The 15,302-nt window shown below is 43.3% G+C and overlaps 1 protein-coding gene across 1 annotated transcript in view; it reads left to right on the forward strand.

The window, feature by feature from the left end:
- Positions 1 to 15,302, forward strand: part of LOC306971602 (cyclin-dependent kinase 17-like) — a 33,991-nt gene that overhangs the window by 1,934 nt on the left and 16,755 nt on the right. The window contains exons 2-3 of the mRNA XM_079567927.1: positions 9,642 to 9,790; positions 14,121 to 14,285. Coding sequence (XP_079424053.1) covers positions 9,673 to 9,790; positions 14,121 to 14,285 — 283 coding nt within the window. The 5' untranslated portion in view covers positions 9,642 to 9,672. The remainder of the gene's footprint in view (positions 1 to 9,641; positions 9,791 to 14,120; positions 14,286 to 15,302) is intronic.

Raw genomic sequence — 15,302 nt, forward strand, 5'->3', positions numbered from 1 at the left:
ATCTCCTCTGTTGCACTGGTCTTTTATTGTAACTGTAGCTTAGGGATTTGGCCTGGCCCTCAATGTGTATTCTTCTGTACTTTTATGTATACTTATCAAAGACTAACTTTAATTCAGAACTGTAAATGTAAGGACAAAAGAAGGGCTCAATCAGGAGCGGTTTAAGCAGGGCTGAATCAAATTTTAGCACAAAATACCAGCCAGGCAAGTTTGTACACAAGGCAGTTCAACGTGCTTCACAGTTTTCCAATTTCTAGGCAGATAAAATCAATCCATAAAACATCAATAATATATTTAAGCAACATGAAAAGTGAACAGTGCAGATAAAACACTTTCAGGTGTCATATGCACAGCGGAAAATAACAATTTTCAGTCTGGACTTGAACATTGTCAGAGTTCTGACTCACATCTTCTGCTTAAAACTGAAATTCGGCCTCCCCGTGTTTATCCCTGACTCTGGGAACCACCAGGACACCACTCTGAGGGTCTCAGAGTGCGAGATGGTTCATATGGCCCTCACATGAAGTGAAGGGGCTTGTGCACAAGCAGAGCTGTTTCAAAGTCTATCCTCTGAGCGGCCAGCAGCCAGTGCAGAGACCTGAGCACTAGACTAATATGGTCATATTTCCTGGTTCTACTCAGCAGCTGTCTACAATGGGCAGGCCAGCGCATAGATTTGTCCAAGTCTGGGTTAGACACTGCATCTCTGTAGGCTACAGTCAGGACTGATCTCAAGACTAAAACCAAAATTAAAGTTGATGAAAAACAAAGCACTGTATTATTTGCTCAAATAGGACTGAACTAAATTGATGCAAGACTCAGACTCAGACTGAATCAGAACTGCAGAACAATCATTTGTACTCGTCATGCATTTTGAAAACCACTACTTTGGTGTGAGTGTGTTTGCTTTTTCAAAACAGAAGGCTCATTACTGTATTTTTGTAATACGTAGTAATATGTAGGTACGCAGCTTTCAACACACTCAAAAACTTGACAGAGGAATGTTTTTTTCTTTCTTTTAAAGCAGTACTAAGTAGCGTGTTTACCATAATAAATCCTTTCCGTAGTCCCTGTGGGGGTAGTACAAGTGTTTATGGGATGATTGGAGGGTCTTTCATCTCCCCCAGGTGTCTCTGGCCAGAAAACCATGTTTGCAACTTGACTGCCACCGGTCCGGAGAAAGCAATACACACTAATGGAATCACGAAGAAGAAGCTAACATGCTAACGGGCAAAGCTAACTGCGGGCTAACGTCACTTTAAACAGTATTTACAGCAAGTTCCATTGTATAATTGGATGCACAGTAACCCTCTCTCCCTTCGCCTTTCCTGTCAGCGTAGTATTTACTCTCCAAGACAATTAATAAGTTAAAAAATCGTAACTTGCTACTACACCTGCAGTTGCGCTTATGGCCTCTAGGGGGAATAGTTACTTAGTACTGCTTTAAAAACCCGTTCTGTTTCGCTTCCAAGTTGTGTTTCTGCTGTGCCAATTTTAAATTTAAATCGAATTGAGATCCAAACTGGGCTCGGGCGGCTCGGTAGTGCAGTGGTCAGAGCTCGTACTTCACAGCTAGAAGGTCCTGGGCCTTTCCGTGTGGGGTTTGCATGTTCTCCCTGTGTTTCCTCCGGGTACTCCGGTTTCCCTTACCACTAAAAACATGTACAATAGGCCAGAATGAATGAGAGAGTGAGTGGGGGACAACGGATGGAAATTAGCCCATGGCTACAATCCAGTGTGGCACGTTTACATGCATGAGTCCCATGTGTGTTCATTGACATGCACTGTCCCACCAAATAAGCCAATACATTTAATTAAAATAATAATAATTTGACATTCAGTGCGATATTTTTCAATATTGTGATATTGATATTGCAATATTTTACTAAACCATTTCCAACACGGTACAGTCCATTCATCTTTTTGTACATGGAATTAAATGGGGAAAGAGCTGAACTTTTGCCATGCATTTTGTTTGAGGCTGTGGTACAAAAATGTGTAAGTCAGATGGAAGCCCTCAGTGGTTTTGTGAAACTGGCTTCTTTTGATATGACTATTGCTATATATTGTGCAGCCCTTGTATAGCAGCACACTGGAGAGAAGTGCAGACTTTGGATGATAATGAAAAGTTAGTCAAAACCCATATTGATTCAACAAAATGAACTAAACTTGAAAATCTCAATCGACCGAAAAAAAGAAAACATTTGTAAATAACATTTCGCCACATCTCGCAGCCGTAACAGTAAACTTCAGTAGACTTTGTGTGTGTGCCCTGTGTTTTAATGCAGGACCAAGACAGCTGGCTGAAGGTTAATGTGTCACCACTCTCCAGGGAGCAGCTGCTATGTGACAGGCTGCGCTCCTGTCTATACATAGTCCTCAATACAAACTCTTCCCCTCTCTCCTCCACGGTCAGCCAGGGCTCGGCGGCATGCGGCCAGGCCTCTCAAATGCATTTGGCCGACGGGACAAATGTGACGGCCCCGAGCATGTTTGGCTAACTCCCCGTCTCTCATTCCCTGCGATCACAGACCCCCGAGTGCCTGTCCCACTACTGCCCAGCCTATTTTCCAGATGGTGGGATTGAGTTATACAGTAAAAGAACATATCTGCCCTGGCATCTGCAGCAGTCCTGTCCCAAACAGGTGCGGGACCACAATTTACCCATGTCCTGCTGGATCAAAAACACATGGCTATTCTTTATTTGGAGATAGACCCAATTTGATCGAAAGCTTTGTTAATTGGGCACTTGGCGTGTCCATGATGAGTTTATTCTAGAAAGACACTGCATTTGCCAATACACTTTTGGTGTAGATCTGCCACTTTTTGAAAGCTATGTGGCAAGCGAAAGTAATCTCACAGTGGCAATCCATCCCAAATCTGATACTTGACCATTTACAATTGCTCACGTGCCGCACATTCGCAGCCTCAGAATTCCTCAAAATGTTCACGCGGATGGTGTTTCTTTCCGGCTGTCAGAAATTCTCTTGACCCAGATGCAGCAGCAGTTGTGGGGTTAGGCTCTTGTTATGTAGCTTGTTTAGTGTGCGGCTGACTTCTGTCCACTGCAGGGAATTACATTTGCCGCCCACAACAAATACCCCCATTTACAAGAAACCGATATAACATTGTGTAATCGTGTAGGTCTTGAATTTGAGATTTGTGAATTTCTATTTCCCCAATGTGCAGGAGCTTTGTTAGCTGCGTGGCGCTTCTAATGGGAATAGATTTAGTGATAACAGCACCTCACCATCTGCCTATTGTTAGCGCTTTATTGTATTTTAACGACATGGCGAGGTCTGCTGCCTCGGCCATGACAGAGCGCACCCGTGGACCGCTAATCATAGTTTTTTCTGATGCTAACGACGGCTTCATAATAGACGACCAGGTGACTAGATCAAACCCCGGTGATTATCTCTGTAATGGCTCTGGATGCGCCGTATCTCCCTCTCACATCTCCCCCTTTAAGGCCCTCAATAAAACGCGTGAATTTGGAGTCCGCCATTCCTGATCCTATCTCGCTCTCATCCGTGTATCTTGGCCTGAGCACAGCTGGATTCACAAAGGCTTATCTTGGCCTGCCTTTTGTCCAATTTATAAACTGCTCTATCCGTGCAAAACAATGTGGGGCTTTAGATGCTTATTTCAAACAAAAGATCAGATATTATTTCTGTAGATTTCATTCCCCCTCTTCGTTTTGGTTGAAGTAAAAGTTTGTCCATGGCTAAATGCTACATCAATGAAAGCATGAGCAGCATTCCCTCTTTTTGTGATATATTACCCCAAAAAATCCAGTAAATTTAAACAAATGTTTAATTCCATTGAAACAAAACAAGGCTTGAAATACTTTAAGCTAAAGTAGGTAATCGTGACGTAGAAGTAAACTTTTGCGTGTGTTTGGTTTTTTTAGACAGTGTCATATTGAATTGTGTCGTTTGTTGCGTTTTGGGTACTGCATCACCACATAATTGCAATAACTTTGGGAGATTATATTGTGTAGCTCTTTTGTAGTTTCGACCTCTGCTAATGCGTTTAGAAATGTATAATCCTCCTTTGGGGATCTATCTATCCATCTATAGATTCCTTTATAGGTTTTAGGTGTTAATTTTTCCAATCTTCTCTCAAATGTGAAAGCTCCAGAACATGTTTGAAAACGGTTCTGAGTGAAAACCACGTCACAGAGATCTAATCGCTGCATGTACTGTACATTGCATCAATAGCATGTCTTTTGTTCTCGCGTACGCACTGTGCTGCTGTCACTCATGTCCCTGTTTCCATGGCAGCGGTGTTAATCAGCGGCTGTTGCGTCTGGCTGTGTTTAATGCAGCTCTGCGTCAGTGGTCAAGCCTTCGCTTCCTGTCCCCCACCAGGTGTTTTCCTCTCGCTTCTATCCTTCACGTGGTCTTTACAAATCAGCATTTACAGGACCTGCATGATAATATTGCTCCAGCTTTGTGAAACTGCTTATCCTGTGTGTTTTTCTTCAGTGCTGGCTAAAGTGCTTTGTTTTGTGGACAGTTCTACGCTGCCTGTGCCTGACCACAAAAAGTAGCCACCTGGATTTAGCCAACTGTGTAATCCGGGGTTACTGCAGTTGGTTCAGTAACACTATAGGCGTCTTTCCACTGAGCACGGTTCCACCTCTCAAGCCACGATCTACGTGCTCGCGTTGTCGTGTATCGACTCTACCCAGTACACACTTGCGCTTCCACTACCCGACTAAACACGGTTTAGTGCTTTGGCCACAGCCAGAGGTCGGTGCCAAAACCTGTGCCTGGTCAGACCGGTTTGGCTGTGTAGTGTTTGATAGTGTTTGAGTGTGATTTCCTGAACATCCTGAACGACCAGGTTATTCCATCAATGGATTTCTTCTGCTCTGATGACACTGGCATATTCCAAGGTGACAAAGCCAGGATTCTTTGGGCTCACATTGTGAAAGAGTGGTTCAGGGAGCATGAGCCATCACTTTCACACATGGATTGGTCCAGATCTTAACCTTACCTCATTGAGAATCTTTGGGATGAAGAAGGTTTTGCACAGTGGTCACACTCTCCCATCATCAATACAAGATCTCGGCTTAAAATGAACTGGAACTTTTGACGTTGCAAAACAATGCCACAGCAAATATGTGCGGTAATCAAAGATAAAAATCGATCCAAATAGTACGAGAGCGTGTCACGTTTTTTATTGTGGCTTTTTTGATATTTTGGTCCAGTTGTGCAGTTTCCTCACATTTGCTCAGTTCAGTTGTCCTCTGTGCAAAGTGCTCTGTGCCATCTGATGCCTGATTTTGGCAATATGTCTGACTACAATTTGAAACCATTCATACAGCACATTTTAAACAGAGGACTGTATTATGAGCTGCTTAACAACAGGAGAGACATTCGATGACAACATTTTTGCAAAGGTCTAAACTTTTAGATATAACGTAAGCTCTTACAAAGAGAGATATTCAGTTGCTGCCAGTATCCGCTTACGTCTCGATCTACTGACCCAGTGCCCCTGCCCCATGTGTCCAAAGTATGACTGCTTTGTGATGAATAACTATGTCAAGGCAGACGAGAAAGAAAGGGCAATGATGACTCAAATCGTAACACCTTTATTTGTATAGTGCCTTTGTCGAAGCGTACTATCAGTGCTCACCCGCTGCGGTGAGGGGGGGTGAGGGGGGAGCGTGCACTGCAGCCTACCTCTGTGTCTCAAGGAAAAACAGTACTGCGCACTCTCTCACACACAAAGCAGGCTTCATAAAACGCACCCATTGTGGAGCCCGCTACTCTCGCTCATGTCCTCATTGTCCCGGGCAGGATGAGAAAAAAAAAAAAAAAACTCCCTTTAGAGGAACAGGCGCTGAGCTCACCCTTGAATCATGCCAACAGTCACGCTCAATCTTCTCCTCCTGTGGGTGAGGGCGGACATGACTCCCGTCTCCTCAAGGCACTGGAGACATTCAAGCTGCTGCATGTAACATTTAAATGACGGGACGAGGCTACGCCGTGTCGCATGGTATAGATCAGCGTGATATTTCAAACACTTCACTGGGGATTTGTGGTGAAGGAAGAACTTCCCTTGTTTTGCTCTTTTCTTGGCACAGCAAATGTTTTATGGTTCAGTGATTTGCATATCGACTTATTGTAAAAGTATTGTGGTAAAATTTACAACCCTAGGAACTTGTATGCGTGAAAATTGCCAAAGTTGTTGTTGCCAGTGTCAGTTTTTGCCAGAGCACAGACGTATTCAGTGACATATTGCGCATTTTGCTGGGCCTTGCGGATATTGTAGCGGTGAACGACCTTGTCTTTCTGTTTTGGTGACTAGCTCTGACAACAGATACCCCCTGGTGTGTGGCTGGTGAATGTGAATGGTTCTTCTCACAATATGGGACAGGGGGAAAAAATGCTGATGTGCATTGTTGCATGAGCCCATTTGGACTACTTTGAGGAATCCCCCCGGTGGTCAATGTTTGCTGGAGGTGTCCAAAGTGTAAGGACAGGATCAATACGAGACACTTCGGCAGAAACTCTCTTTTGGTCTCTTCACATCAGCTGTGCAATTAAAAAAGCTCAGCAGAGACTGTACGTCATATTTATTGACAATCGAAAGTGTACCGACAGGAAGTTTGCAGGTGTGGTTTGGTAACGTTACATCACATGACCTCACTCTTCTGATGAGGACAGTTAAAGCTGCATCTAGGATTATTGGATCCCCTTTGCCTCAAATACAGAACCTGTGCAGAAAGTCCTGTGAGAAAAAGGTTCTCAGCATTAGCAGGACCCGAGTCATCCCGCACATTCCCTCTTTAAATGTAAATTAATCACTTTTACTCCGCAAAGACACATTTGACAATAAACGTGAACCGTGACCCTTTTCCTCACACTTTGACACGAGTGAAGGGACTTGCTGAATTTGATGCCCAATGGAAAGTATGGTTTGGTATTCATTGAGTTGATGTTTTCATGGCCATGACTCTTAGTGCGAGACAGACATCAATGCCAAGTTCAATAGAGGGCAGAAACAGAAGAGAGTGGTGGGGGTTGGGCCAGTCTACAGTTGGATATGCATACGCGTACAGCCTCCCGCCGTGCTCTGCTTAACATTGAAAAAAACTGTAATGTCGCTGTGGCAACATATCCCAAACCACTGCGACAAATGGACCCCGTCACTCGCTAACCCCTCCTAGAGTTCAGCCTCACCTTTGGCTCGCTATAAAGGGGTGAGCAGGGGCAGGGCTCTTGTCCAAAAGTCCACATTTGATCCCAGGGCAGGACAGTGGGCCAGCAGTAGAGACCGACCACCCCCCTCTCCCTTTCACAACCGCCCTCATGAGTTTCCGACAGACTGTCTGAAAGCTGATCTGACCCGGGACAGTAGGTCACATCCAGGTCATTTGGGAGATGTTGCTCGGCCAGTGTCCATCATCCTGAAAATGTACCTTTTAAAAATGGTAAATTATTTGTTTTTGTGATCTCCTTTTTATCATTTTTATCCAATGTCCAGCAGCATCAACATGTGGTAGAAGAGAAGACTAAAATCTTAACTGCTAAACTAATACCTGAATCACATACTTCTCATTCTTGTATCAGGAGCTGGACAGAAAATGTTGATTATAGTATAACCAAATAATGGCATTTTGCTTATGGGAACCCTCCAATTTTTTATATATTTTTCTGTTCAAAAAATCTAATCTGCCCTGGCTCGTAGAAACTGATTTTCAGTATGTTTCTGCTCTCAGCCCATTAAACCCATCATGCTTTTCAGGACTGTACAACACAATCATACAGGCTCAAGAGAAGAGGGTCACACTGATGTGAGGCTGTGGCCCTGGTCAGCGATGGTCACAGTGATATCTGTCGGCCAAATGTCTAACTATAGTCAGATAGTGGCATTTTACCGCAACTGAGGGAGTCTGCTGATGACAAATATGGAGTCATGAAGGAAGGCAACAAGATGGTACTTGTTGCTACAAAACATGGATCCCCATTCCCACATAAATGTTGAAATTGTGGCACTATTTTAAGATTTTATACCATCACACATAGGGAACATGCCTTAAGAAAGGGCGCCGTCAAGGTGTTGTCATACACGCTCTACTACAGCCATGTTTCATAACCGTCATGCCGGTTTAATATTTGATGAGTCAGCCGGATGTTGCATTGTCTCAGATTAAATATGTTGTGTGCGTGTGGGACAAAAGGCGGTGGATAGAGTCTGGTCGACTGGCAGCAGGCCTTGAGGCGCTTTGTTACTCAAGCATCTTCATGTCTGGCTTTACTCATCACTTCACCAGACCTAAGCGTGTCCGGATCTGCTGTACCTGCTTACAGTGTCACCAATCCCGAGGTCATAGGGTGCTTTGATAAGTCGTCCCTTTCTACTCTCTGTTGCCAGATTAATCGCAACTGAATTGAAATGACAATTTGAATAGGAACTGATAAAAAGTGCAGTTTATGTTTAGGTGACGGAGAGCCCTTCACAGCTAATCTGTGTGTCCAAAATGTCTAAGTGTCCCATCATCGTTGCTGTTGACTTTTGCCGTAGGAATGCGTGACGCGGGTTCGTTGTGGCCCGGGCTCGTCCTGTCCCATTCAGCAGTAAATCCCTCTGGTTTAGGCTGAGCTTTGACGGTCCCATCATGTCCCAGGACTGCACATCCCAAACCGCTCTGTTAGAATCTCTCGCCGGCCTGTCATGTTTTCACAAGGGCAGGAATGCAAAGAACGGCCTGTGTCAATGAGCTGAGTCACAATTAGCATGAGAGCGCCGAATAGCCCACGTCACTGCGCATGAAAAAAAGTGTCCCCAGCCAACCTGCAGTTCCTCCTTGTGCTCAAACATCTGTATGGCCGAGGGCGAATTTTTGAGGCTTGAGACTGTACTATGATTCAGAGTATGACTTTATAGATTCAAATCAAGACATGGTACATGATCTAAAACAATAACAATGTGTTTTGGTTTCTTCTAAATGGCCTAATAGAAAATACAAACTAAACAAACTTAACTAAAATAAATACTAGCAATAAGTAAATATTTCTTCCTTTCCATCCAGTTGACCTGGCCACCTATACATGCTTTTCAGTCATGTGACTTTTGTTGTTATGGCTGGCCATTTTGAATACCAAAGTAGAATTATGCAGTACTACAACATGTAACAATATCTCTACTCAGGATGAAAATGAAAGACAACTGATTGACAGTGGCATTTTTATTTACGTAATTATTGCTCATGAAGATAACAGTTAAAACATGGCTTCTTTTCTTGAGCAGTGAGTACTAGTTCATAAAAAATGCCACTGTCAATCAGTTTTCTTTTAATTTTCAACTTCGGTATTCAAAATGGCCCCCGGAACTAAGCGTGATGTCATTGTAAATGCATGTATAGATGGTCAAAAGTTCATTGAAGTTATGTACCAAGTTCCCATAGAAGAAAAGTAAATCACCGATGTCTCTTCCTGAGCGCATGTGTATGAGCGCATGAGTAAAGCGCATGTCAAGGCCTCTAGAGCAGTGTGCAGATACATTCCTGTGTGCGTCGCCGTCACCACACATTTCATTACACTGTATTATGCACCTCATTGACTTGCACGTTTTACGCTTTGCAACTGTTAATTAAACGTGTCCTTTTGTTTTCTCCGGTGCTGCAGGCCTCCCCTTCCCGAGAGCTCGCTGGAGAAAATGAAACGTTTCAAGAGGCACATTTCTCAGAGGCTTCGAGGCAGCCACACCATCGACGAGTCTCTGTCTGAACTGGCCGAGCAGATGACCATAGAAGAGAACGGGCTCAAGGACAGTGGTAGGTTACCATAGTTTGTTTCCTTGTCAACACTGTCAGGAAGTTGTTATTGAGTATGTATTGTAAAGTATATATTTTAGCACATTTGTGATGGATTGCAAAAAATATTGTCTGAACTATTTGTTAATATTGCCTTTGGTTTTAGTCACAGTAACATACAAAACTTTGTTTCTTGTGGTGTTACTAAGATGCTCTGATATTTGGACTTGATTATATAAATGTCCTGCAGAGGCTTTGATGCAGAGCTGCTTACAGTGAAACGGCCAGAACACAGAGGGAGCGGAAGCACAGCGTGAGAACAACAGTGACAGCTACAGTTAGCCCCAAGAAAATTACATCTAATAACGCCGATATTTAGGATCTCCTGTTTAACCTCTTAACACCCACCTGAACCAAGCACATTTTCTCCAGTTTGGCTTTACCCAAATCTAAAAGCTTCTTGATAAAAAAAGCAACAAAAAACTGACAAAGAAAAGCCGTAAAAACGTACCTGAAAAGCAACATTAACACAATAAACAAATGACAGAAACGTGACTAAAGAGTGATGGAAATGATTTTAAAAAGCCATGAAAGAGCGTCACAACACGACAAAAAAGCAACAAAAAAAGCAATAAAAAAAGAGACAAAAACATGACATAAAAACGCTTTAAAAATGTCACTAATGTAGTGACAACAACGCAGCAAAAAAGGTTTTTACAGGTCCTAGCTTTCAAATGAGGCGTCACACTGGCCAAGCTCTCCAGTCGAGAGGCTTTTGCATTTGGGTAAAGCCGAGCTGGAGAAAATGTGCTCTGTTTAAGTGTGGGGCATCGAGCAGCAACAACTGTAGGAGCATTCAAAATCATAGAGGTGTGTTCAACTTTTGGATCTTCGCGCTGCTGTTCATTTTGATTAATTCTTTTATTTAGTTGGGACAGTGCATGTTAAAGAACACTTAAGGGTCTATACAAAAGACCCTGTTTGTTTTGCTGTTTTGACTGGGATTAATCTTGTTACTCTATGTAGAATCCAGTACAGTCTATGTGTTCAGGATGACATGATTTTAAAATGACGATGAATAATTGTCTGTTTTACTGCAGACATCTCATACTAAAGTTCCAAATACCGCTGCTGTTACATCACTTTCACTGAAGGCTGCGTGGGCCTTTGACCCGTCAAAATAAGCGAAGAACAGCGGCACAGCAGTTTATCTGTGCTGATATTCACCAAATCTACAGATGGAGAAAGAGAAAGGAGGTAGGAGTGCAAGAGACGGGAGGGAGGGAGGGAGGGAGAGAGAGGGTGAGTAGAGGGGAAGCAGAGAGGGGTGTGTGGCGGGGGTACTGCCGCTCTGTTTCCATGGCGCTCGTGTCTGAAAGCATTCTGGAGTTTCCATGACATTGCCACAGTGGCCTGGATCATGACGTGGTGAAATCAGTCAGGCGCCTTTTACAGTGTTTCCTGTCAATTCAACAACAATGTCAGCCAGTATCTCAAGATGATGTTCTGGGGGCGTTTGGGACTTTGTTTGACAGGAGAACAGAGATGAGGCTGGAGTGCAAAGAACATGAAATAAAATTAGGTTGTTACAAAAAAAATCTGGAGCGGTCTCTTGGTCTCGAGCAGCCTGCATCTAGAGAAACGCTATATTTGTTTCTTGTTTTGCCCCCGTCCCAGCGCGATCCTCTTCCCAAACCCTCCTTTCAGACTTGTCCTCAGTTTTCCCCTCTCGTCTTTTGTCCCAAACTTCTTCAATCACTCAAATGATTCTGCGTCCCGCCCTCTGTACCCTCCTCCCTCCCGAGAACTAACACAGCTTTTGTAAAGAGCTTTTTGTATCGTGATTAACGCTAGGTTTGGCCAGAGTGTTCTGTGCAGCTCGGACACGCAGTTGTTTGTGTGTGCATGTGCGTGTGTGTGTGTGTGAGAGGGGATTTTAGTAGCTCCGTGTCGAGCAGAGGAGAGAGGAGCGGGACGGCCTGGAGTAGCCAGATGATCCGAACTATGCGTTATTGGGGAAAGCGCTGTGACTTGATCCGATTGTGTAACGTTGATAAGTCGGGCAGGAAGCCGAGCTAGCATCAGGATCTCTGTTACAAAGCCCCATGGTCCAACATTCTGCTTGTTTTGTTTTGAAATTCAATCTACGGAAAGCCATGAAGGATAACTGATTTTGGATCCAATAAAAAAGTCAAATACAGTAAAGAGTTGTACTACACCACTGTCATTGGTGCTTTAAATTTTACTCGCATAAATAAAGTTGCAGATCAAATGACTCTATAAAACTGAAACGCTAATGGTTATAATAGCATTGAGTTATAAGTTTGTCTTTAGATTCATACTTCCTTATCAAACCCGGGAGTGCTCCTGCTGACGTTGTTTTTCTAAACCTACACAAAAATAAAGCAGCGACTGGTTGTGCTATATTTGTGTTATTTCCATCAGTACTGTCTGTCTGTTTTGTGGCTTAATTGCTCCCAAACACCCACACAGTACTTTCTATTTGGCAGACACCTACAAATATTGAGTTTGATTTTGTTAAGAGGATGGATCTCAGGAAATGGATTGAAAATTGATCAACCTCTGACCCCTCCGAGTGAGTGGCTAAGATGACGTCTTTTTTGAAAATATCATTTTGAAAATACAGGAAGCAAACATTATGTTGAACATCACACTCATCAGGCTCCACTCGTTCTCTAAATGACTTAATGAGAGTAAACCAGCGCCGCGTCCGTCTGAAATGGTCAGTAATAACTGTTGAGTCATCCTCTGCTCCTTCACAAACTGCAGGAAACCATGTGTGACGAACAACGGACTCTTCGGCTAATGATGTGACATCCATGACCATATTTCAATGTGCTGAGTGAACGTGATTAAGAACATCTGTATCTCTCGCCGCTTTAAATAGCATTTTTACTCTTTTTACTGTTGTGTTTTATTCGTGATATTTTGTCACTTCCTACAGATAGCCGTTTTCCTACTATCTGACTTATTTACAGTCAGCAATGTTTTAAATAGATAACAAGAAACAGCATAAAGGCTGAGCAAACATCACAGGTGTGAAAGCCTCAACTGCGGTAAAAATTACTTGGCAAAGCATTTGTGGCCTGTTTTATGAAGAGTAAGTGTGGATCGCTTTGGTCACAGCATGTACATCACTGTGATACTGTGAAAAGTGCTCACTCAGACTAAAATCCAACTTCTGTCAAATAGCTGATGAGATACACATTTAGAAGAATGCTTTTTTGACCCTCAAGGGTTGTTGTGTCTTATATTTTAGTCTATGTTAAGTTTTCTCACTCTCGTGGCCTGGTCATGTGCTGTGTAATTTAGGCCGACTGAATAGAAGCAGTAAAGAGCCCATGTAGCGCTGACTGTCAGCCTTAAGGGTGATAGTTTACAGCCAATAAATCTGTTGCTGCCTTCAGTCTATTCGTTCTCTTGAGCAAAGATTCTCCTTTCAGCTCTTACACAGGCGCTTTTGTCCAGTTTTCTACCCAAACTGCAGTTCAAATGTTACAATGTTTTTTTTTAGGCTTGACTCAGTCAGTACTTTCATTTACTACTTTTTATTTCACATTCTCTTTCCCCACATTTGTTTTAAATCGAATCAAACTGTGATTGATTTAGGCTCATTTGAATGTTAAATACGGTACACTTTCACGCTCTGGCTTTGAATACCAGGCTTAGCCACATTTTAGCCGTCACTGTATGTGTTTCTTGTAAATCTGTGCATTAGAGGATTACATGTAAAAGGCCTTACGTAACCTCAAACCAGTGATTATTTGCTCTGGTTCAGTGAAATGCAGTTGGTGATGCCAGGCCACGTTGAGCAACATTTTGTAAAACATGAAGGTCCTGGTTTTCCCAGACTATAAGTCGCACTTTTTTTCATAGTTTGGCTGCGGGTGCGACTTATACTCATGTGCTACTTGAATATCAAAATATATAATTTCACATGTTCATCCTGACAGCTGCGGGAGAGCACTCTAGGCTTGTGTACCAGTGTCTGCTACTCCTGTACCACCAACATTTATAAACCGGTAATGAGAGAGTGTGGAGTGAGCCAGAAACTTGTGAGGGACTAGCGAAAAGCGGAGGTTACTTTTACTGCAATGAAGAAAACAAAAAAAGCGAATCGCAAGCTAGGAGCTAGATGGCCACAACTAGAGGAACGAGTTTGCAAATGGGTGCTTGAACAATGTGCTGCCGGGAGAGGCTTGTCAACGGTACAGTTACGCCTCCATGTCCAGGTAGTTGCCAAGGCTGGTGCGACTTATAGTCCGGAAAGTACAATACACTGTGTTTGTGTGTTCAGACGATCACCCCCTTTATCTTTGTCCCCCCTCAGAGCCCATCGTGAGGAATGGCCGGCCGCCCTCTTCCCACAGCGTGCACTCCTTCCTGCACCAGTACACCGGCTCCTTTAAGAAGCCTCCTCTTCGACGGCCTCAGAACAACATCGGGACAGGCCTGGGGTCGCTCATGACCATGCCCCGAAACGGCAGCCGGCTCGGTGAGAAGCGCTCCGTTCAGCCCACACAGCAACAGCTCTGGGACACACTGTACACTATTACTGTTTCTAATTGAGTGAGGCTTCACAGGAGGTTTGATTGATCTCTCATGTTTGACACATTTCATACAGCATTTTGTTTTCTAACTGGTAAAAGTTCATAGTTACCCCATTGAATCAACAGGTGTCTTTGTTTGTGCATGATTATAGGCTGATCACGTTATTTAATGGATGGCGTTGCCTTTTCAATATGCAAACAACACACAATGCCACTTTGCAACTTCCCACATAAACTTGACTCACAGCTTGAGGCGATGACACAAGTTTCAGTGGCGCGTTTAGTAGTTTATTAAACTTGACACCCTCATTTTGTCATAAGCTTCCAAATGAAAACTCAATGCGTTAAACTTGCCTCATGTTTGCTTGTACCGTATCAACAAACCGTAAGAGGAAGCGAGCTCTGAATGTGGTGTGTTTAAGAATTAGCCCATTAGACTGTGATGTATGGCTTTGTCTTGTTAAGTCCCAAGGCACTAGTCTAAATTACAGCCATCACTCACAGCTATTAGACGTAATAGATCAGGTTTATGCAGAGCCAGCATCCTGACGACAAGAGCTGCTTATCCGAACATCGCCATATTTCACACACCTGGCTCCATCTGTCAAACACAAGCACCGACGCGGATCCAGCAAAACATTAGGACTGGATATGTAAATATATATGTTATACAATAACATCATCCAGGACTGCACAGGACACTGCAATCAAATGTTAATGGTTGCGATGTTGGCTCTCTGTGGTAACTTCCTGTTGGCATTTAAATCAAATATCACCTCCGCTGAAGTATTTACATCCTGACTCTGAGTAGTTTTAACATGTTGTACGTAAAAATCCAACAGATGTGTTTTCTGCCAGGTACTGTTAATAACCTCTTAACTCCCACCTAAATCATTTTCTCCAGTTCGACTTCACCCAAATCTAAAAGCTTCTCAACTGTTGAGCAACGGTATAAGACCTCA

This window comes from Gobius niger (assembly GCF_951799975.1).
Source record: "Gobius niger genome assembly, chromosome: 12".
Classification (NCBI taxonomy): Eukaryota; Metazoa; Chordata; class Actinopteri; order Gobiiformes; family Gobiidae; genus Gobius; species Gobius niger.